Source organism: Brachyhypopomus gauderio, chromosome 11 (genome assembly GCF_052324685.1).
Source record: "Brachyhypopomus gauderio isolate BG-103 chromosome 11, BGAUD_0.2, whole genome shotgun sequence".
NCBI classification, from domain to species: Eukaryota; Metazoa; Chordata; class Actinopteri; order Gymnotiformes; family Hypopomidae; genus Brachyhypopomus; species Brachyhypopomus gauderio.
The window spans coordinates 13,011,823-13,034,334 of record NC_135221.1 but is presented as its reverse complement, the minus strand read 5'-3'; the positions used below and the strand labels follow the sequence as shown (position 1 = coordinate 13,034,334).

The 22,512-nt window shown below is 43.9% G+C and overlaps 1 protein-coding gene across 1 annotated transcript; it reads left to right on the top strand.

The window, feature by feature from the left end:
- The first annotated feature begins 13,168 nt into the window (after window positions 1–13,168).
- Window positions 13,169–21,636, top strand: LOC143527649 (cyclic nucleotide-gated channel beta-1). The gene is made up of 18 exons (XM_077022953.1): window positions 13,169–13,513; window positions 13,857–14,022; window positions 14,788–14,886; window positions 15,154–15,308; window positions 16,112–16,327; window positions 16,577–16,785; window positions 16,874–16,924; window positions 17,072–17,158; window positions 17,431–17,495; window positions 17,569–17,691; window positions 17,929–18,070; window positions 18,188–18,347; window positions 18,569–18,666; window positions 18,808–18,891; window positions 19,189–19,307; window positions 19,517–19,663; window positions 20,534–20,720; window positions 20,875–21,636. Exons 1-18 carry the CDS (start codon window positions 13,279–13,281, stop codon window positions 21,061–21,063), a joined length of 2,532 nt encoding a protein of 843 aa, XP_076879068.1. The 5' UTR covers window positions 13,169–13,278; the 3' UTR covers window positions 21,064–21,636.
- Window positions 21,637–22,512: the final 876 nt, after the last annotated feature.

Here is a 22,512-nt window from a genome sequence, read left to right as displayed (position 1 = left end):
GAGGCCTTTGTAGGTTTTGTGTACGTACACTTAAAAGCTTTGCTTGAGAGTACACAACATCCCTACAAAGACTCATGAGGGAACTTTAGATTCACTAAGCAAAATTATCTTTGACCTAAATGTCAGTATGCCAAATATAGGTTATAAATGTGCCATTTAAGAGTTTAGTGACCCTCGACACCCACCTCTGTTCCACTCTACTGGATGAAGTATCTCTTGTCCTATTTCCTGGTCCAATCACAGACAAAGAACCATATTTCTATAGGCCGATTGCCTGATTTGTATACATGGCCCTTGCACACTGACCTAAGATCAGTTTAGCATTTATCCTTGCATATGGATAAAGTTCATATGTGCAAGCAGATGATCTAGGATCAGAATAGAAGAGGACCTTCTGCCTAATCCCTTTATGATCTCATTATGGGATCTCCTGCTTTTTAGCTGCTCAGCTCACACAGTGCAGCCGGAGGGACGTGGTCCCCACAGCCGACACATACACAGGCCAAGTTGCTGATGACAGCAGACCCCCCCAGAGCTGCTGAGTGCCATACAGAACTCAGGTGAAGGCTTTTCCAGACTGGCTTACCTCCACCTTCCTCAGCTGCTATGAATTAGCTTTAATTAGCCATTGGATGTCCATCATCGTGATCCTTAGCCTAAGCCATAACACCATGCCTTCAATGAAAATGACCTGAACCTGTTCACGGGGATATCCAAGCTAATCTCAGTGGGAGGGAGTTGATGATCTAAGTTGTGCTGCTGTGTCTTTGAATTCCTGTTGGCTGTGGTTTATGGACCAAACAGACAGACTAATTACATGCTGGGAGCAGATCCTTTGATTAAAGCTGGGGAAGGACTTTGGACTATGGACTTGGCTGTCATTCTCAGTGCTGCCAGGTTGATTTCATTAGAGCCCAGAACATAAATGAAAATAATATAATTTATTCAGCAGCCCCCCCCCCCCCTTTTTTTCCCCTTAAACATTAAACGGATGAAGCAGATGAAAATCAAATGCACCTGTGCTCTTCCAGAAGACGAAAATGGAGCGCAAGCCACAATAGAATGTAGTCTGTGAATGTACTGTAGTTATATACCATCTGGGGAGATAAAACTACTCACTCCACAGCTCCAAAATTATTTCAATTCTGATTCAAGGTTTTCTTGGAGAACTTAACCTGAATAAGTTCAGATTGTAGGGGTCATTCATGTCTACGTTCACTCTGTGGTGTTCCCTGGCATTTTCATTGCTCAGTCCATGTTGAGTAGAGCAGTAATTCAGGCTATAATCCCATTAGCACAGTCTCCAATCCTAATCCACACACAAATCACTGGAGTGTGCCCCGAGCTTCTCTCTGTCCCCCGGGGATGCACGGTAGCTGCTTAAGGAATAGGTAAGAACAGCCACACTTTTACATATTCATATTCATATCTGCTAACCCCATCTATTTAACCACCCCACCCTTGGGATTCTGATGCTTGTCTATGTGATGGTCTCATGAACCCTGAAATGTGAAGGAACATGTCCAGGAACATGCACAGGAACATGTCTAGGGTGAAGACTTGCTGAGAGCTGCAGTTATAAGATAGCAAATTATGTTATTATCTCAGTAACAAATATATACATTAGGGAAACTGAAACACCTAGAGAACACCTAGAGAAATATGGAGTGTCAGTAATATACAGTAGATTAAATTTCACATTTATCCACTAAGAATGAATCACCACAATAATTTAATTCTGAATAGGACTTTTGGATTCACTGGGACAGTCGTGAGGGCAAAGGACATCTTATGAAAGGGCCTGCAGGTCAAATTGAAGAATGGGACAGTGTTTATTAACATTCTTGAACAATTACCATTGTAAATAGTTGGCCATCAGTTTATGATTAAGGGAAGGTCCATGTGCTTCTCCTCTGGCTTGACTGGTTTCGCTGTTTCATTAGTACATTGTTAGCGTTAGCATCATCATTACTGTCTTAGGAACACTTTTATGTGAAATGTTAAGATACTGACAGTCACAAGTTACACGGTTCCAGGATTATTATTGGACATGTCCATTTATTAGTCTCAGGAGCAGTTCGTTTAAGAATATGCATATAAAGGGAAGTTTACTTTTCTATGCTGCTATTGACCTTCTGCACCAGTAGTTTGTGGTAGCATGTGTAAGAAACTATGCATTACAATGCATTCGAATATTATTGTCAGACTGCATGAGAGATTGAAACACAGAGCTCAGCTGCTGGTCGTGTGAATTTCCTCACTTCCTGTCCATTGTGCTCATTGCTTGAGGGTTATCTGTGCAGTCTTTTTGTCTGGGGGAGGTCATGGAAAGAACCTCAGTTCATTCTATTCTTGCCACTGTTGTGGGGTTTCCCTGGAGACTTGCCACACTTGCCACCAGCTCAGGATATTAAAATGGTTGGGGGCCTCTCAGGGGCTTTCCACCTGGATAAGCACAGTCAGTTAGCTAATTAGTTCTGGGGTGGTGTGTTAAGGGATAATTCTGACAAGGTTCTGACCAATAGAAATAAAATCTAATATGACCAAGGCTGAATTCTTATGAACAGAACTGAGTGTGAAGCCATTGTCCATGCACTGTATACATAGCATGTGCAAGCATGAGTGTTCTTAACCTGGGCAGCTAACTCTAGCACTGTGTATGTAGCAGGATGTTTAACTGGATGGTGAGAGTTGTGCCACAAACCCATGTGGACGGAGAAGGAGGATACACCATCACAGTAAGCACACACACACCCACACACACACACACACACACACACACACACACACAGAACCCTCTCACGTCTATGAACACACCATCTTCACTTTTCTCTTGCTCTGACTATGCAATAAAAGACAATTTAACAACAGCATGATCACAGTGCAGGATGACCACAGCAGGTTCTGCACACATATATATTTCTATGAGAAGCAAGTAGGCAGTGATCACAGTTCAAACTGCATACATCATCTTAAATTGCAACGACTTCTTTCTCATTCTGTCTTGCTCTTGTTAAACAGGATGGGGCAGGACCAGGAAACAGAGGTAAACACCATTCCACTTCCTGTCGGATGTTAAGTGAATATTGTTGTGGTTGAAGGCCTATAGCATTATAATTACCCATTTTTATTTTCTTGACTGCAGGAAAGCTGAAGTCAGCAAGATCAGCCAGAGAAGCTGACCAAGCCTCAGAGATGTCTCGCAGCAGGTGAGAGTTGGGCTCGGGACCCTCACCTTTATTCACGGAATACTGAACCCCAGCACTTTACCAATCCCCCTTTATGCAGTATGCAGAGCAGCGTGTTAAACTGGCTGTCCAGTGGTTTTGCAAGTGTCCTGCCCCAGCCTGCAGGAGGCGCCGTCCTGGTCCCTCAGCCTGAAGGCAAATATGACCAGTGCCTGGACTCAGAGGAAGACACTGAGGTGCTTTAGCACTCGTTTACATTTATATTCCCTTATTCTCAAGTTTTCACTTAATTTATATAATTGACAAAAAAGTAAAACTCCTTCCCAGGATTTTACTCAAGCTTGCTGGATTTTCTAATTAGTGCAAGCGAGGTAAAATTAGTGGAATCAACACAATCCAGGAAACCTGAGCAAAATATTGGTGAGGACTTTTACTTTCTGAACCTGGAATATCCACCTCTGACAAAAACAATGTCTATTTAATAACCATGTTACTAAAGCAGCTTGAGAAACCATAAAATGATATGTAATATTGAAAATAGGTCTGAAATGAGAGTCATCTTTGTAAACCTCAGTTCATGGATGTGGTCTGACCTGCTCTCTGCATCTCTGTAAAACCCATTCATTCAGCCCACTTTCAGATATGTTCCCCCCTGAACACACTTTGCTGAGGTCATTCACACACTGCAGACAGCCAGAAAGGGCTTGCAGTTGACAGCAACACCAGTATAGAGTATTTCAGTTATGGAGATTAAGTTGCTATTGAGGACCCTCAAGACAGACCTCACTGCAATAATTAAGGATAAAGGATACAGAGGATAAAATCAGACCATCTCTCCTAAAGAGAAGCATAATAAGTAATTAAGCAGTACATAATCTTATAATAATACAGATAATTACAATAATTCAGTTCTATTTACTTGTGTTTAATGCTCTTCTGATTACAGGTTTATGGTACTGAAGAGCTTCCAGGTGTGTGTGGCCACAGGCCACCCTTAGACCAGCTAGGGGTTTCATCACTTTCATTACCCCCGTTATTCTTAAAACATATTATTGATTTAGTACTGTGAATAATTCAGTAAGAACATTGAAACATGAAATATGAAATATTCATAAGTCTGGGGACTAGTGGTATTTACAGTAAACAGTTATTGTCTGTTTGTCTCAGATGCAGTGCCAGAACCTCATATTCCAGTGGTGGAGTTAGTGACCAAGGATGAGGTCATCAAACTGGAACCCTCTTCACATCTTCCTCCTCGGTGAGTGATGTGTACACACACACACACACACACATACACATACACAACTTCAACGGTTTATAAGTAATAAGTACAATGCATTGTCAATTACACCTTTCCAACATGTAAGCCTAAATGATACCTTAAATAGAATAATACAATATTTAATGTGTTAGAATGAGTTATTTGTAACATTAGCTCTGTATGCAAGTTGCATGCTCCAAGTTTCAGGGTTACATATTTCTGCAGTATTATCATCTCTCCCTGAGTCTGTAATTAATATGTCAGAGGTCGACACAAAAGTCAAGTCCTGACAGAGTCCACACAGAGTCCTGTCTTGGCTCCCCTGTGATAGATACACTATGCGTGATAACAACTCAACATAGACTTGTACGGCTTGGTCTCTCACAGCATGATGGGAAGGTTTGTCTGTGGTCTGGGACTGGCCATTCCACGGCCTGTCAAAAAACACAAGGAGGATCATGGGGCGTGTGAGGTAATGGCGTTGCTTGGCATCCTTTAAACGTTTCCATCATTGCTCTCTGACTTACTTTACATTTCTGGCTTTTCCCAGGACGTTGTAGAAGATGTGCAGAATGGTGAGTAAAGTCTGACACACAGGCTGTGTCCCCCACCTGTCCTCCTCCCTCCACCTGTCCCCTTTCACCTGTCCCCTTTCCCCTGTCCTGTCTCCACATGTTGCACCTCTAAAGAAATAATTATTTCCCATAAAATGACCTGTTCCTGTTCCACAATTATTGGCACCCCTCATGTTAGTACTTTGTAAAAACTCCTTTTGCCAACAAGACAACACTTAAACTTCTCCGATCTTTGCACAACCTCCTGGGTCTTCTCCTGTGCACTCTCCTCTTCAGATGTGTGTCAACCTTCATAAATCAGGAAATGGCTACAAAAAAATTATTTTGTATAGGGTTGATTTTATGCCTTGCAAACCATTTTTGAGTATATTTGGCCATATGTTTAGGGTCATTATCTTGCTGAAAGACCCAGTGACGACCCATCTTCAGCTTTCAAGCAGAGACCACCAGATTCGGATTCAAAATGTCCTGATATTTCAGCAGTGTTGTATAAAGTATTCGAGACCCATACTTGAGTAAAAGTACAAGTACTCTATCAAAAAATTTACTTGAGTAGAAGTTGAAGTGTTCTTTAAAAAATTTACTTAAGAAGTACAAAAGTATTCAGTATTTTTTGTACTTAAGTATTGCAAGTAGTTTAGTCTAAAATTTATTACTCATGTACTGAAAGTAAAAAGTATTGTGTTTTGAATTAATTACAGAAAGCCATAAGTTTGATTATAAATTGTTTTTATATCACTTACAAATCAAAGATGTCAAAGATCACAAATACAAGTGTTCTGTATGTACTTAAAAAACTGGGGTTAACGCTTCGTACACAAAAAACAGATAACCTATGTCCCGCTACGTCGTAGGTTTGACGCAGTACAAATTCGCCTTCATTTAGCTGAGAAAACGAGGTGTATTTTGCACGTAAAATCCGTCGGATTCTAAGGGTGAGCCTACTGCCCTGCGTTTACCCTCATTAAATGCCCTTACCCTATAAAAACACTACACTATAAAAATGGACACATGATTAGTCAGCACGTCGCCTTTATTGCCAGCTAATATTAAGTGAATTCTGCAGCACGCCATGAACATAATTAGGTTAGTTAGCTAAGATATCTAACCTAAGTCGTGCTTACTGCGCTCTTCTGCTGTTACCAAACACTGTACCATCTCTTTTAATGAGATAGGCTAAAAAGATAATTATTTGGAATAATTTCGAATATATGTGTATTTGTATAAATATGTAAATCAAGCTGAAGGTGCTGGAAAATACTGAAAATGGACCTTCAAAGTGCCGCACAAGTGCATAAATTCCACCTTGTAACTTCGCACGCACAAAAATCGAGAGGTGCACGACCTCGCGACGCGACCGCGCGCGTGGCCAACGCGCATTGGCGGAGCCAGCGCGATTGCATCATTTTTTCCGCGTGGACCCTTGCGGCAGTCACGACGTGTCAAGTGAACCTAGATTACGAAGCTCGTGTGTTCAGCGAAGGCAGCAGCAGAGTAAACGAGACGCGACCGGAGCATGCGCAGTTTTCTCATAAGACAGCCTGCTCGCTTAACCCGGTGACAGCGCCAGTTAACATGTTTATAATTGCAACGAGTAACTATAGGCCTACAGCACGTAAAAATGTATTGGAGTAAAAGTATTAAACTGATGGAAAATATGTAGTGAAGTAAAAGTGGAAGTAGGAGAACAAAATAACACTCCAGTAAAGTACAGATACAGCATTTTAGTACTTAAGTACAGTAGTGAAGTAGTTCTACTTCGTTACTATACAACTCTGTATTTCAGAGTTCATGACCCCATGTATTCTTACAAGGTTCCCAGGTCCTTTGGAAGAGAAACAGGCACACAACATCACCGAACCTCCACCATACTTAACAGTGGGCATGAGGTGTTTTTCTGCGTACTCACCCTTGGTGTCACCCAGACCAACTTAGAGTGTTTGTAGCCAAAATGCTCTATCTTGGTGTCTTTGGACCAAAGCACACGATCCCAGTTAAAATCCCAGTACTGCTTGGCAAATTCAACCTGTTTACGCTTATGAGTATAACTGAGAAAATGCTTTCTCCATGCATGCCTCCCAAACAGCCTGTTGGCATGTAGATAGCGCATGATGGGAGTTTGGAAGACCTCATATCACCAAGATGCTACCATTTGATTCAATTCTCTTACAGTGAGCTTTAGACAGCTTTTTACTTCTCTTACCAGCTCACTGTGCATGGTGGCAAGATACAGTTGCATCTTCTTCCAGGCTTGTTTTACACAGTTCCAGATGTTTCAAACTTTTTGATGATTGCTCTGACTGTAGATAAGGGCATCTGCAAGTGAGTGGATATTTTCTGTGAGTGGCTGTTTTCTTGTAGCCATTTCCTGATTTATGAAGGTTGACACACATCTGCCTTACTTGACTTGTGTGTTCTCTTGTCCTTCCAATGTTTAAAAGTGAGTAAGTGAAATAGGCCTCTGTGTAATGCCATATTTATACCCCAGGGAAACAGGAAGTGATTAATTACTAATTAAAGGTTCCAAGATACTTTGATCCAATATATCAACTACAGTAGAAATTATATAAATGGTCGAAATGCAATTATTTCCAAGAAATTGTTAAGGGTGCCAATAATTGCGGAACATGTAATTTTATAGGAAATAATTATTTCTTTGTCGGAATTTTTTCTTTTTTCCTTTTTTTCACTTGAATTGAAGGTTGCTTATTTTTTCCAGAGTGAGATTATGCCATATATATATATATATATATATATATATATATATATATATATATATATATATATATATATATATATATATATATATATATATATATATATATATATATATATGCCAATAATTATAATTGAGAGAGGGGGGGGGGGCAGATCACATAGACAGACTGTTGATGGTACTGGACTCAGGAAGGAACAGCAAAAGCTGCTTAAAGCCCCTGATGTGCCAGGTGCAGCCCTGTTGGGTCAGCGCCAGGTCAAACTCTGGGTAAAGTATTATCCAGTTCCTCTTCTCCCTCTGGTTCTGGGTGGGAGGCCACTGAAGGCCCCTTAAACAAAAAGAAGAAGAAGGAGAAGAGGAGGAGGAGTCTGGCGCCATCCCACAGCCAGACAGTCAGACAGACACATAGACAGACATACCACAAACACAAAGACTCTAGCTATAGCTGGACTGACAATCAACACTGAGTTGTTGTTTTTACATTATGTATGTCTGATTATTTTTGACATTTATCTGATGTGTCTGATTTACTCCCTGACATATCCAAGCCTTGATCTTGTCTATTCCACCTGAAAGATTTTTATTTTTAGAATTGTATTAAGAATGTAGATGTGTTCTTGAATGCAGAAATATAACACGTGTTTGCATGGCTCAGTTGGGTTGTTCATAATCGGGTGATCACTGTAAGGCCAAACAAAGTTGAACCTTTCTGAACTTGCTTGCTTCAGAAACAACAAGTTAAAGAAGAGAATGAAACATTTGGCTGTGATGCTTCGGTGTGAACACTCCTAGCTGTGGCCTTGAATCTCCCCCCTATAAGCGATCAAGTTTCTAAAGACCCAATGGTAATGATGGAAATGTGGCCCGTGTCCCAGTCTGTTCCCACATTAGCACTGGATGCTTAGCGCTAAGCATGCTGGGATTTTCTTTCAGCACACTCCTTCATAGGGACTCACACTCAGGATAAAGATGGCCACTCCACTCCAACAGACTTCCTTTGTTCTGTGCACTTTTTATTTTTTTAACAAATTCCTTAAATATGAATTCAAGATGAAATGGCCTAATCACTAAATCTATCTATACAGCTAAAGTTTGTTTGTGGGTTGTTATTGTACGATACACTGATGTTGCATGTTCAGTTTGTATACACACATTAAATGTTACCAAATCTCGCTTCCTCTGAGATGCTTACACTACATCTACTCAAGTACCTACATTCAAGTATTTTTTAATGCACAAGGACCACAAGCCTGACTATCTGTTCTTTTGGTCGCTGCTGTCAGATGTTCGTGCTGGGTCTGTTCCCATAGACCCGGTTCTGGAGGGGGCAGACACGGAGCCCCAGGTCGAGGACAGGCGAGCCGAGCCACTCACAAGGTCGGTGAGTCCACACGAGACGCAGCGAGTGGAACCGGACCCTGTGGAACAGGCAGGACTGGTGTACACGCAGCACGAAGACGCCGAAACGCAAACCGGACGATGGACGCCTTTCATCGAGGGCATCAGGAAAGAGGCGGAGGACAGTGCCATAGCGACGATGGAGGAACGGTTAGATATGGATGTGTTGACGTAATATCAGGGGCTACCACTTCTTTCTACAGCTTGTTCTGATATGTTGAGGAAGAACAATACAGAGACACCACATGTCATAGAAAGAGAAGTTGTAGCAGGAAGAGGCTAAAACAGTATAAAAACAATAATACACTTTACTGGAGTAAAGCAGGACGGGTGGAGGTTGTACAGAGCTGCTCCACCTGCTGCTGTGTGTGCATCCCAGGCTGCGACAGGAGCGTTTGGAGATGGTGAGGGTGGCCGAGGAGGTGGCACGGCAGACGGCCGTGTTAGCTGTCAGAGAGCTGGCTGGAGGCAGGATGACCATACACACCACCATCCTGGAGATGGAGAAGGAGGGGGTGGAGGAAGGCGAAGACGAGTAATAACACACACACACTTACAGTCACATTTACTTTTTCATTTTATGGCATATAACTGGCGCTTTTGTCCAAAGTGGCTTGCGTTCATGACTGATGGCAATTTAAGCAATTGAGACTTAAGGGCCCTGCTCAGGGGCTCAGCAGAAGCAGCTTGGCAGTTGTACCACACACACACACACACACACACACACACACACACACACACGCATTTTTGTAAAATTTGAAGTTCAATTTAATGCATTCTATTGGTATGTCAAGCCTTTCATGTGCTTGCACTTACAAGCCTCCATGTGTATGGGTACATTCACACACGTTTCCACACAAACATATTCATTATGTACATGATGCAGTGACATAACTCACTTGTCAGAAACTCATCTTCCTGTGTGTCAGGTTACGTGCTCTGCAGGACGAAGAGAAGGGAGAGGACCCCTTGCTGAATAACAGTCCTGAGGAAGACTCGTCTCACTACAGCAGGTGCAGGAGGGATAGGTGCCTCGTATGGAGATAGTGTAACATTTTGGAAGATGAGACCTTATGCTTTCCTAGATTATAGCGAATACATAGATGAGTTTGCTTTTCAACCATCACTTTAAAAACAGTAGTAGAGGCAACTAGCTTAACTTAAAGACCAGAACTCTTCTGAAGTCAATTAAAGGCAAGCAAAAAATAATTTTAAACGTTCAGCCAGATAAAACAGAATGCCACCTTAGTTATTATAACCATTTCCAAGTTTCTTCATGCTAAACTAGAATTCAATCTGCAGAGTTTCCAAACTCTCATATCTGTAATGAGTGTCAGTAAGTCTGAAGCTACAAAATGTTTAAACATTTATTTTAGTACTAAATTAAACATGACATTTCATATTCTGTAATGAAACATGTCTAAGAAAATGGCCTAAAAAGCCCCCAGTTTGCACCCAGTTATGTCTTTAAAGGTACAGATAATAGATATAGAATTGGCTATAGGTACAGAGAATAGATATATAAAGTAGACTATAGGTACAGATAATAGATATAGAGCTGGCTATAGGTACAGAGAATAGAAATAAAGTAGACTATAAAATAGACTATAGGTACAGATAATAGTTATAGAGTTGGCTATAGGTACAGAGTATAGGTACAGAATATAGGTAGCCTACAGAGTATCAGTACAGATAATAGATATAGAGTTGGCTACATGTAGAGTATAGGTACAGATAATAGATATAGAGTGGGCTACAGGTACAAAGTATAGGTACAGATAATAGTTATAGAGTGGGCTATAGGTATAGGTACGGGGAATATTTACAGAGAATAATAGATATAGAGTAGCGATAACTTAAAAACTGACTCTTTAGTACTATCTGTAATGCACGTCTTCAGCACCCTCTGCTGGCGAAGTCGAGTCCTAGTGTGTTAAGGACTCGTGAGGAGCTCTAACCAATGAACAATGGCCACTTCTTGGCAATTCAATCTTCATGCGTCACTGAATACACGCTAATCTCTTTTTGTAATGAACCAGACTTTAACCTCTATAATGTATACATATTTTTCATTTTATCTGTGCTTGATACAGTGTGTTATCGCGGGTTTTAAGAATCTTCATAGCAAATTATTGATACTGTGTCATCCAGTCCCGGCAACAGAATCGCATCCCTTAGAAACGGCTGCTCCCTTCCTGGTGGTTGCCTAGCTACCAATCGAGCATCTAGTACTTGTTTTTCATCGCAGTAAAGAATGGCGGGGATACATAACCTCCGGCGAACATTCAGACAACAAACTCGAAATTAATATTAGGACATTTAAAGCTTCTATCAATTGGTTTTTAATTCTTCATACCCTAACCTTAGATTATAACTGGAATGATTAATCGTGCTGCTAAATCAGTTGTGAAAAAAATCTATTACTTGAAGCTGACTCCGGATCTCAGAGTAAGTTTGTACTTGACTGATCGCGACAGCTGTATTGCACTCTGTAATGTTTTTGAAATAATATTTTTGTCATATTTTGGGTATGAAAAGAAAATGTTTTTATGGTAAGATGGCATGATACAAAACATGCTGATAAAGAAATATATTTACAGATCCGTCATGTTTGTAACATGGCATGACACGTTTGTTTCATTATTGCAAAATGAGAATGCTTATGAGTGTGTGTGTGTGTGTGTGTGTGTGTGTGTGTGTGTGTGTGTGTGTGTGTGTGTGTGTGTGTGTGTGTGTGTGGGTGTGTGTGTGCGTATGTTCTACAGATGTCAAACACTAGCTGAGAAGTGTGTTGAGGACGTTGAAGAGCTAGAGGAGAGTGTGGAGAATTCAAATGGAACAGTAGGAGATCCAGAGAGAGCAGCAGCTGTATCAGACGAACCAGAACAAGTCGCAAAGGACCCAGACAGGGTAGAGGAGGACCCAGAGGAGGACAAAGATGATCCAGACCGGGCAGTAGAGGGTACAGAGAGGCCTCCAGAGCAAAGCCCAGTACAGGAAGCCCAGCTGTCATTCCCTCCTCCAGAAGTAGAACCTGTACCAAAGACGCCTCTGCCCGAATCCACTTCTCCTGGGACAGCTAAGGTGGAATCCTCTGCGGGTCAGAATACAGAAGACCCGGACTCTGACAACTCTGACGAATCTGATGACTCATCACAGACTGAATCAGAAGCAGCTCCAATTACCCAGAAGCCTCGGGCCACTGATGTTGCTGGAGTGTCAGAGACCAACACTGAGGTGAGTCTGGTCTCTGTGAACCAGCACTTTTAGATCCTTGTCTTCATGTGTTCAGCACTGCTCCTAGTGTCTGTGCTTGGCTGCAGTTACTCGTTACAGATCATGTGCTGTTCGCTTGTATTTCGGTTGTTCTTCACCAACTCCTCCCTCTTCTCTCGTTTGTATTTAGGAGTTAAATGAGGAGGAATCTGGTGGTACGTTTTCACTTTTTTCCACTTACATTTATTACAGTGGAAGGCACTTTCCCCCAACACAACTTACAAAGAAAAAAAAAGATGTAATTCTGTGTTATAATTAAAGATAATTAAAAATGCATTCAGTACCTTCTTTTCATGTTTTTTTTATGAGTTCATGACCTTAGTTTCAGGATTGTGACCTTTTTGACCTTTTTTGGCCTATGTTTGTAGCTGCTGTTTTGCGCTCTGCCAGCAGGTCACTCCAGGTGCGCTGCATTGAGGGCCTGTTTCACGCACATTCCCGGTGTGCCTTTGTGTCTCGACCGCTTTAACCAGCTGCTGAAAGAGAACCACATCACCCTGCCTAGAGCGCCCCCTATGCCTGAACTCCCCCAGTCCCACTTCACCAAGCACCTGCCCTCCTTGCCTGAGCAGCTCGTTCGTATTCCGCAGCAAATTTCCGAACATATTCCCAAACTCCCCAGCTTTCCTTCACAGCTGTCCCGCATTCCGGAAGGCTTGTCCAACATCCCGCAGCGCCTCTCCAGCATTCCGGGACACCTGTCCAGCATTCCGGGACACCTGTCCAACATTCCGGGACACCTGTCCAACATTCCTCAGCACCTGTCTGACGTTCCGCAGCGCCTGTCCAGTGTTCGGCAGCGTGCCCAGCAGTGTTCTGCCGCCGTCCAGAGTCGTCTGAGTGGACTCGGACCTCTGCGGGATGCCTAAGCTCCAGCGGCAGCTCCAGCAGAGGGACCTGGAGCTGGGCCGCTTGGTCCGCCAGTCCCCCATGCACACCCCACATACCCTCACCCCTTCACCCCCTGGCTCCACCCTGGACCTGCCCAACGTGCCTTCATACCCCCGACTGCCCCCCATCAGCCCCACACACCAGTCTGGCCTCTCCAACCCTGCCTTTCACGTCGAGGACGAGTCCGCTTCCGCTAGACTTTCAGGTGATCGACCCGCGTTGAGGTTTTAAACTCTGTACATTTACTAACTAATCTTTAGCTCTCCATGCAGAACCAGTTTGTATTTAGAAGACATGTTGTTGTAAGGCATTTAGCACCAATAATGATGTGTCTTGTATTAAAATGTGATCAAATGCATTTTGTTTAGCTTTTTGAGCAGAATTTACATTTTTATGTTTTTAGACCAAACAGTATCACACAGTATGTTTTTTGAGGACATTGAGAAGTTCTAGTTGAGGACCAGGATGAGGACCAGTTTTGGTTTGTGTTTTGTAGTCATTCCTGTGGGTTGGGTCTTGGTTCCATTCTGCTGTTGTTTCCTATGTAGCTGGCTCCAGGCTCAGCAGTCATCCGGCTGTAAACGTGGAGGACATGGATTCAGACACTGAGCAGCAAGGTGGAACATCTCACCACATGTCCCAGATCATCACCCCGCAGGACCCCAACCTCAAGACACTCACGGTGCCTGGAATCCCAAAAACAAGCAGACCCAGGTTCAACCCCACTATTATGCACCTTCTCACAGCAGTGGCTGCTCCACACTCTTCAGTATGTTACATTTGTTAGCCTGATGTGTCACCTATAATTCAGATGCTGTATTGTTGTCTCTTTCTCTTAAGTAGAACGTAGACTTTGAACACAAGCTTATGCTTATTGTGTCAGTTGTGTTTGCAGACAGTGTTATTCTGATATTATTTTGTTTTTTTTTTTGTTGGATTGTTCTCTTTACATACACACACACACACACACACACACACACACACACACACACACACACACACACACACACACACACACACACACACACACACACACACGCACGTACACACACACACACACACACCATGGTGGATGGAAACTATGCTGGTGTCAGAGACAGAAAACCACAAACTATTTGGACCAAAATGTAAGCTATTTATTATCATCCATGATCTGGCCTCATTACATCATCACAGACTCATGAACTCATTTTTCAAAAACACTCTTGGTGCTTTTCACTCATGACATACATCTTTAGCCACTGTCTTCCTCCACCTACATCCTCCACCTACATCCACTCACTCTTGTGTGTTACGTGTCCTCAGATTTCTGTATCAAATTTGTAACTTTTGCGCTGGATGCATTAAGCATTCATGCTACCATATTGTAACTAATAATAGGAAGCCAGTCTCATAACTTTGCAAGATTAGATTATCAAAAGATTGTGTTGAACCAAGCAGACAGAGGGGAGCTTTAGTGTGTCTCTGGGTCTCTGACAGAAAGAAGCTTTACTCATCTGGCGATGAGGAAGAGGAAGAACTGGAGACCACAGTGCACGCCTGGCCAAGCCAGAGTAGCATCACGAGCGGGGACGAAGGGTAAACCAATCATCCGAGCAGAACACCACCGTCCAACTCTGCCAGAACATAACTCTAATGACATGCATCAATATTAATGTATCTATATATACACATCTGTCTGTAGGTCTGTGCTGTGCCAGACAGACAGACAGACAGACAGACAGACAGCCGGGTGGATGGGTGGATGGGTGGATGGATGGATGGATGGATGGATGGATGGATGGATGGATGGATGGATAGTGTGTGTGAAGTGCTGAGCTGTATCTGGCTGTGTGTATTTGGCAGAGGGAGGGACCGGCCGGCGTCTGTGTCCAGTCAGGCCAGCATGGTGGTCAATGAGCGTCTGCAGGAGCTGGTCAAGCTTTTCAAAGAGAGGACGGAGCGTGTGAAGGAGAAGCTCATCGACCCTGACGACTCGGACGACGACACGCCATCTGACAGTGAGTCAGACCTACTATGATCTTCCGGAGCCCTTATAAGATTACACACCCTCACACACACAGGCGTGTGGAACAGGTCCGGGCGTTACAGACGTCGGTGACGCTTCTCAATATCTGTAGAGTAGACAATGTTAAAAGAAAGAATTGTTTTAATAATTGATAAAGGTCCGTGTGAAGAGCACTGAAAGAGTCATTAGCTTCTGTTTCCAGGCTCACACACTACAAAGAGCTTCACACACTACAGGGAACCAATACTCTCATTAGTTTTAGGGGTAGCCTTCCTCTAAAATGACTAATCCTAAAGCTGTTTCTAACTGTGGCTTTACCCATTATTCTAACTTTACCTGCAGACCGTCTACACCTCCTTTACACCTCCTACACCTCCTACACCTCCTACGCCTCCTTCACCTTCTACACCTCCTACACCTCCTTCACCTCCTACGCCTCCTTCACCTTCTACACCTCCTACACCCCTACACCTCCTACACCTCCTTTACACCTCCTACACCTCCTACACCCCTACACCTCCTACACCTCCTACACCTCCTACGCCTCCTTCACCTTCTACACCTCCTACACCCCTACACCTCCTACACCCCTACACCTCCTTCGCCTGCTACACCTACTACACCTCCTTCACCTCCTACAACTCCTACACCTCCTACACCTCCTTCACCTTCTACACCTCCTACGCCTCCTTCACCTCCTACACCTTCTACACCTCCTCCTTTAATCTGAGTAACAAGACTACCATTGTTTACGAAGCTGAGCTGATGTATTTCTGTATTCTGTTCCCCAAACAGCTTCTGCAAAAGCAGCCCCAGCAGCTCCTCTTCCTCCTCCTCCTCCTCCTGAAGAGGAGCCGCGGGTTGAGGAGGAGGAGACGCAGGCTGGTCCCGCTGAGGAGCAGGTGCCTGAGGAGCAGTATATGAGGGTGCTTTGCTTTAAGGTAAAGCCCCAGTCCAGGATGGGCCATTTTCTTCGGTATCGCTTCCCATCCAGCATCGATCCCTTTACCAGTAAGAGCCTTCTTCACCTGCAGTCTCCCTCTTCTTCCTCATCCTCTTCAACACACACACACACACACACACACACACACACACACACACACACACACACATATACACACATCCAACAGCACTGACCTGTTGCCTTACATTTTTCCTCCTCCAGCACATCTTATCAGCTCATGCGAATTGAATTACAGCAAGTTGACTGACTTTCCCGTTGACGGTGTTGCCATGTTTGTGTCGCGGCCCTGTCCGCAGATCCGGGGTACGTGCTGTGGCTCTTATTCGTCACTGTGGCCTGGAACTGGAACCTGTGGATGATCCCGGCCCGCTGGGCCTTCCCCTTTCAGACCCCGGACAACATCCACCTATGGCTGCTGGCTGACTACCTGTGTGATGCCATCTACATCCTAGACATCATGGTCTTCCAGCCTCGACTGCAGTTCATCCGTGGTGGAGATATCGTGGTGCGTCTAGCTGGAGGTCCACTGAGAATCCACTGATAGTGCTGCTGACTCAGATTTTCTTTTTATTTCTCTCCTTGTGTTTTCCTAGAGTGACAAGAAGGAAATGAGAGAAAATTACATGAAGGCTCTGCGCTTCAAGGTAACGCACAGCTCTGGTACTGAGCAGCACACACACACACACACACACTATACGGGGGTGAGCTTCCCTTTCCCTCCCAAGCTGACATTACTGCTGATGACCAGAGCCTATAAGGTCCATTTATGCTTTTTGTTGGACCACTTACAGCTGGATATTGCCAGTCTCATCCCCTTGGAGTTGTTCTACTTTAAAGTGGGGATCAACCCCCTCCTCCGTTGCCCTCGGTTACTGAAGGTAAACCTTATACACAGCACTTCTTGTTTCACTAAAGGCAAAGCATGGTGGTCAGTATCTACAAGCATGGTGGTCAGTATCTACAAGTCACTGGTGGCCAGTTAAAGCACTGTGATTTAACATGCAATTGCAAACATAATGGAGAGATTTTAGTCATTATAACCAGTTTTTGTAACAAACAATTTTCCCTATATATCAAACAGCTGAAGGTATAAGCTAAGGTATGGCTTATAGAAATAAGTAATTCTGAACCCACTTCTCCTGTCATTTAGCTCTTGTCTTTCTTTGAGTTCAATGTCCGCCTGGAGGCCATTTTGAACAAAGCCTATGTGTACAGGTGAGTGCCAGCATCTGTCTTGCTTTAAATGCTGTTACCATCATCTCCTTCATACGCTGCCTTCTGTTTGCAGAGTCATCCGGACCACCACCTACCTTCTGTACTCCCTGCACTGCAATGCATGTCTCTATTACTGGGTTTCTGCCTACCAGGGTCTCGGCTCCACGCACTGGGTGTACAACGGCGAAGGCCTCGCGTATGTATCCGTTTGGGCACTACAGTGTGTCGTTTTGCCTGATGGGTTTTTTAAGGCTTTTTAAAAGTTGTTTTAAGCCTTTACAGCTGACAGTATTGCACTTATATGCTTTCATTATCCAACCTCGTGCATGTACATTAATATTTGTGTATGTTAAATATTTGTAGGGTAAATTAATATGATGCTGTTGTATATATTTTTAATATGACCCATTGGGTTTTTCTTGTCTTTATTTAGTTATATCCGGTGCTACTACTTCGCTGTGAAGACTCTGATCACAATCGGTGGACTGCCAGACCCGACCAATCTCTCTGAAATAATTTTTCAACTTTTTAACTATTTTATTGGAGTATTTGCATTCTCCATCATGATTGGTCAGGTACAGTGTTTTTCATTTAAATACAAAGCCGGGTATATTGGATTAGTCTAGTTGGATTGGTCATCTGTAGGATGATGTAAAGGGCCGAGTGAACCTGATTGGCTTTGGTTGTATTAGATGAGAGACGTGGTTGGGGCGGCCACGGCAGATCAGACAAACTACCGCTCCTGCATGGACAGCACGGTGAAGTACATGGGCTCCAACCGCATCCCCAGAGACGTGCAGAACCGTGTGAAAACCTGGTACAACTACACGTGGCAGTCTCAGGGCATGCTGGGTAATGGCAAAGCGCCTTTGCTCCTTGTTTTTGTGGCCTGTTTGCCATTTTGGGGGGGATTTGTCATGTTTTTCCCATTTCATTCATAAACTTGACCCAAGTAATAGTTTTCAAGACCAGAAGGAAAGTAAATACCTGACTCAGGTATGACCAGAGCTCAAATGAAATCTCTACTGGTATGCAGAGTCTCGGCTAACTCTTCTTTACCATTACACATGCAGATGAACAGGAGTTGCTTGTACAGTTACCAGACAAGATGAGGATGGACATAGCAGTGGATGTGAACTACTCGATTGTCAGCAAAGTTCCCCTCTTTGAGGTACAAATCATGTGTATCGGGTGGTCTTAACGTGTCCAGGCCTCTATAGTGGACACAGTGTCCATTATTGGTCTCTTCCTCTCCCTATCACTTTGTATCCACCTATCAAGTGTGTGTGTGTGTGTGTGTGTGTCTTCTCAGGGCTGTGACAGACAGATGATCTATGACATGTTGAAAAGGCTCAGGTCAGTCGTATACCTTCCTGGGGACTACGTCTGCAAAAAGGTGCCACCATACTTATTTGCATGTTCATTATGATGTGTGTCACCTCTGAGCAGTTGCAAGGATATTAGGATTTTTTACAGTTCACTGGATGAGTTTCAAACTGTCGGCTGATGGCTGAACCCACAGCTGTCACCGTGACTGAACCAGAGTCTGATCTCTGCCAAAATGGGACATGGCTTCTCTTTTCACTGTTACATTCCATTTTTACAATGTTATTTATTATTCAAGTTGAGTTAGATGGAAAATATTTTTCCTACTGTAGATCATTCTCCTTATCTCTCTGTCTGTCTCTTGCAGGACGAGGTAGGCAGAGAGATGTACATTATCAAGTCCGGAGAGGTTCAGGTGGTGGGTGGTCCCGACGGGAGGACTGTATTTGTGACACTGAAAGCAGGATCTGTGTTTGGCGAAATCAGGTGAACATCTCTTCTCCAGAACTTTGCACATTTTTTTCTTATCATCAAAAGCATTTCAAAGTCCTTCTCATGTGTACACTTAGGTTCTAAGATAAAATATATATAAAGAGACAGGCTTGTATGAATCAGGTCAGAGTTCCTTGGTGGGTGTGCCTGTCCCCCACGTAATCCTTTATCCTTGTGTTTATCTTTGCCTTGCTGGCATGAAGCTTGCTGGCAGTGGGAGGGGGTAACCGGCGGACAGCCAACGTCATAGCGCACGGTTTCACCAACCTCTTCATCCTGGACAAGAAGGACCTCAACGAAATCCTGGTGCACTACCCAGAGTCTCAGAAACTGCTCCGCAAGAAGGCAAAGTGAGAGAACTAACGACACCGCAAAGTGTTACCATGTCCACCACATTCACCTTCTGCTTTTATGTTTTTAGGCATTTGCACTGTAATATTGTTCAGTCTAATATTGCAACTGCCTTCTGTGAAGTTTACGGTCTGGGTGTAGACACTGGTGTAGAGTTTGGTCTGGTTGTAGACGCTGATGTAGAGTTTGGGTCTGGGTGTAGACACCGGTATAGAGTTTGAGTCTGGGTGTAGACACCGGTGTAGAGTTTGAGTCTGGGTGTAGACACTGGTGTAGAGTTTGGGTCTGGGTGTAGACACTGGTGTAGAGTTTGGATTTGGGTATAGACACTGGTGAAAATGTGCCATATTTTTGTCAATTGTCATTCAAAATTTGTCCTCCGCTTTTAACCCATCTGTGCAGTTAGAACACACACACACTAGTGATTACTAGGGCGCTGTGGATAACACGTGCTCAGAGCGGCGGGCAGCCCTAGCCCGGCGGGCAGCCCTAGCCCGGCACCCGGGGAGCAGTTGGGGTTAGGTGCCTTGCTCAAGGGCACCTCAGCCATGGCCTCAGGTCTGGGAATCGAACCCACGACCCTCCGGTCACAAGACCAGTTCCCTACCACCAGGCCATGACTGCCCCTGGTGTAGAGTTTGGGTGTGGGTGTAGACACTGGTGTAGAGTTTGGGTCTGGGTGTAGACACTGGTGTAAAGTTTGGGTCTGGGTGTAGACACTGGTGTAGAGTTTGGGTCTGGGTGTAGACACTGGTGTAAAGTTTGGGTCTGGGTGTAGACACTGGTGTAGAGTTTGGATCTGGGTGTAGACACCGGTGTAGAGTTTGGGTCTGGGTATAGACACCAGTGTGCTGCTCTGTGCTTGGCAGGAAAATGCTGGCAGACAAGAAGCCAGCGAAGCAGAAAGAGGAGGAGAAGCCGGTACATGTGATTCCCCCGCGGCCCGAGACCCCCAAACTCTTCAAAGCGGCGCTAGAGATGACTGAGAAATCAGGCTTCAGAGGTACCCTGGCCAAACTGAAGGAGAAGACCAACAAGTCCAGCATCTCCCTACAGGTTTACACATACACACACACAACATTATTACTGTAGGGTAGTAATAAAGTACTCTATCAAAATGATTTTTTTTTCCTTTACAATCCTGACTCCTGTTCGACGTCTCCTAAACCGAGCCTGACACAGGATCCTTCTGATCTGTTTTCCCGAGCAGCCGTCCAGCTGTTCCTCCGTGCTGCCGTCCTCACCGCTCCACAGGCAGCGCTCAGAGCAAGAAGCTGACACTCTCTCCCAGGTTTCGGATGGCTCTGTGCAGGGAGTGCTCACTAGCCCCTCCCACCAAGACAACAGGCCTCCCCTGGACGAGCGGGAAATCGTGGGAGGGGACAAGATGGAGGACTGACCAAGAAGCACAGCCCATTGTGAATGAGCGCTGAGTTTTGATGTGAATCGGCTGTTCATTGCCGTTCGGTCCAGAAGTGTGTACCGAGAGTACGGGAGAGTCAGCTCAATTGTTCCCACATCTTCACCTTTCCTCATCTCCCTTGTTTGAAGAGAGACAGAACTGAGTCTGGATGTGCTACATAAAACCTACTGTCCACTGTGTGCAGGTTTGCTTTTTTCTATGTTTTTTTGCCTGAGTCAGCTAATGAAGGGCCTGGTAATTATTAACCTATTGAAAATTGTGTTTGATTAGGAAAAAGCACAAATAGGTACAGGACAGCCTAGAAGTAGAAACCACTGCTATTACACAATGACTCAGAGTAATGCTGGTACTGTTGTATGAAAACTCTCCCAGTCATTACAGTGGCTGCTGCAGGGATCCAGTCCACTCTGGGCCAGCCAGGCTCAAGAAACCTCTGCTCCCATTCATCTAATGTTGGAGGTGATACAGTATCACTGCGTATCATCATATCTGGTGACGACACTTCCAGAAACTTCCAAACACTGCAATAAACCTTTATTGTAATTGCAATTTCTCTTTATTTTTACTACTGCTGCTTTTACTTTGCTATATCTCTAACAAGTCGACACCAGAGCATAATGCTATGGTTTCCACACAGTTACAATAGTTTCTTATTTTAATTACCCTAACCCTCACTAGACGTGTGCACTAAGGCCTTTAGGTATACCTCTTTGTATGATCAAAATGCTCCAGCCACAATGCCAAGTGCCTTATATGCCCACATACTCTGCCCTGCACGAGGGGACTCTCGAAGGGAAGAGCTACACCTGTATCTTTCCTATTGGCATTATGCCAATGGCTCTGTATAAGAGGGCATCAGATTCAGTAAGTTCAGTGAGATGCAAGTGAAAAATCAGTCACCTGTTTTTGGTACAATTCTGACAATACAATGTCTGGAATCCCCCATAAATGTATGTCTTGACATATTTTCTGGCAATTTCTACCACTGTAAAGCTCAATGTTTTGTGTTTGAGTCCGAGAGGCTACACTGGAGACAACAGAGCAGATATGTTTTATGCAAAGAATGTCAGACCTAAATTCTTTGGACAGTTAAATAAATTAAGTAAATACATAAAATACATCAAATATGACTTGATATACAAGGAATCCAGTCCATTTTAATCGTTAGTTCAGGGGTATCTTTTGAACATCTCACAGACTAGTACTGTGACTCCAGAAAGCATATTTAAAGCTCAACCCCTTAACCTAATACACTTATGGACTGTCCTAAATAGGCAGATTTAGGGGATGTTGTGGAGACAGGAATGCAGAGACAGATAATACAAGAGACCAAGAGACCATTGCTTCAACTAGTTCACCCCACTGAGGAGAAATTATGAGAAATTACTCTAACATTACTGCTTGGGATCTGTGCGTTCTGTCTAA

Coding starts and splice junctions, on each gene's coding strand:
- LOC143527649 (XM_077022953.1), top strand. CDS start 13,279: ATGCCTAAGCTCCAGCGGCAGCTCCAGCAGAGGGACCTGGAGCTGGGC. Junction 16,328..16,576: donor CAGCATCGATCCCTTTACCA/GTAAGAGCCTTC, acceptor CCCTGTCCGCAG/ATCCGGGGTACGTGCTGTGG. Junction 16,925..17,071: donor TGAAGGCTCTGCGCTTCAAG/GTAACGCACAGC, acceptor GACCACTTACAG/CTGGATATTGCCAGTCTCAT.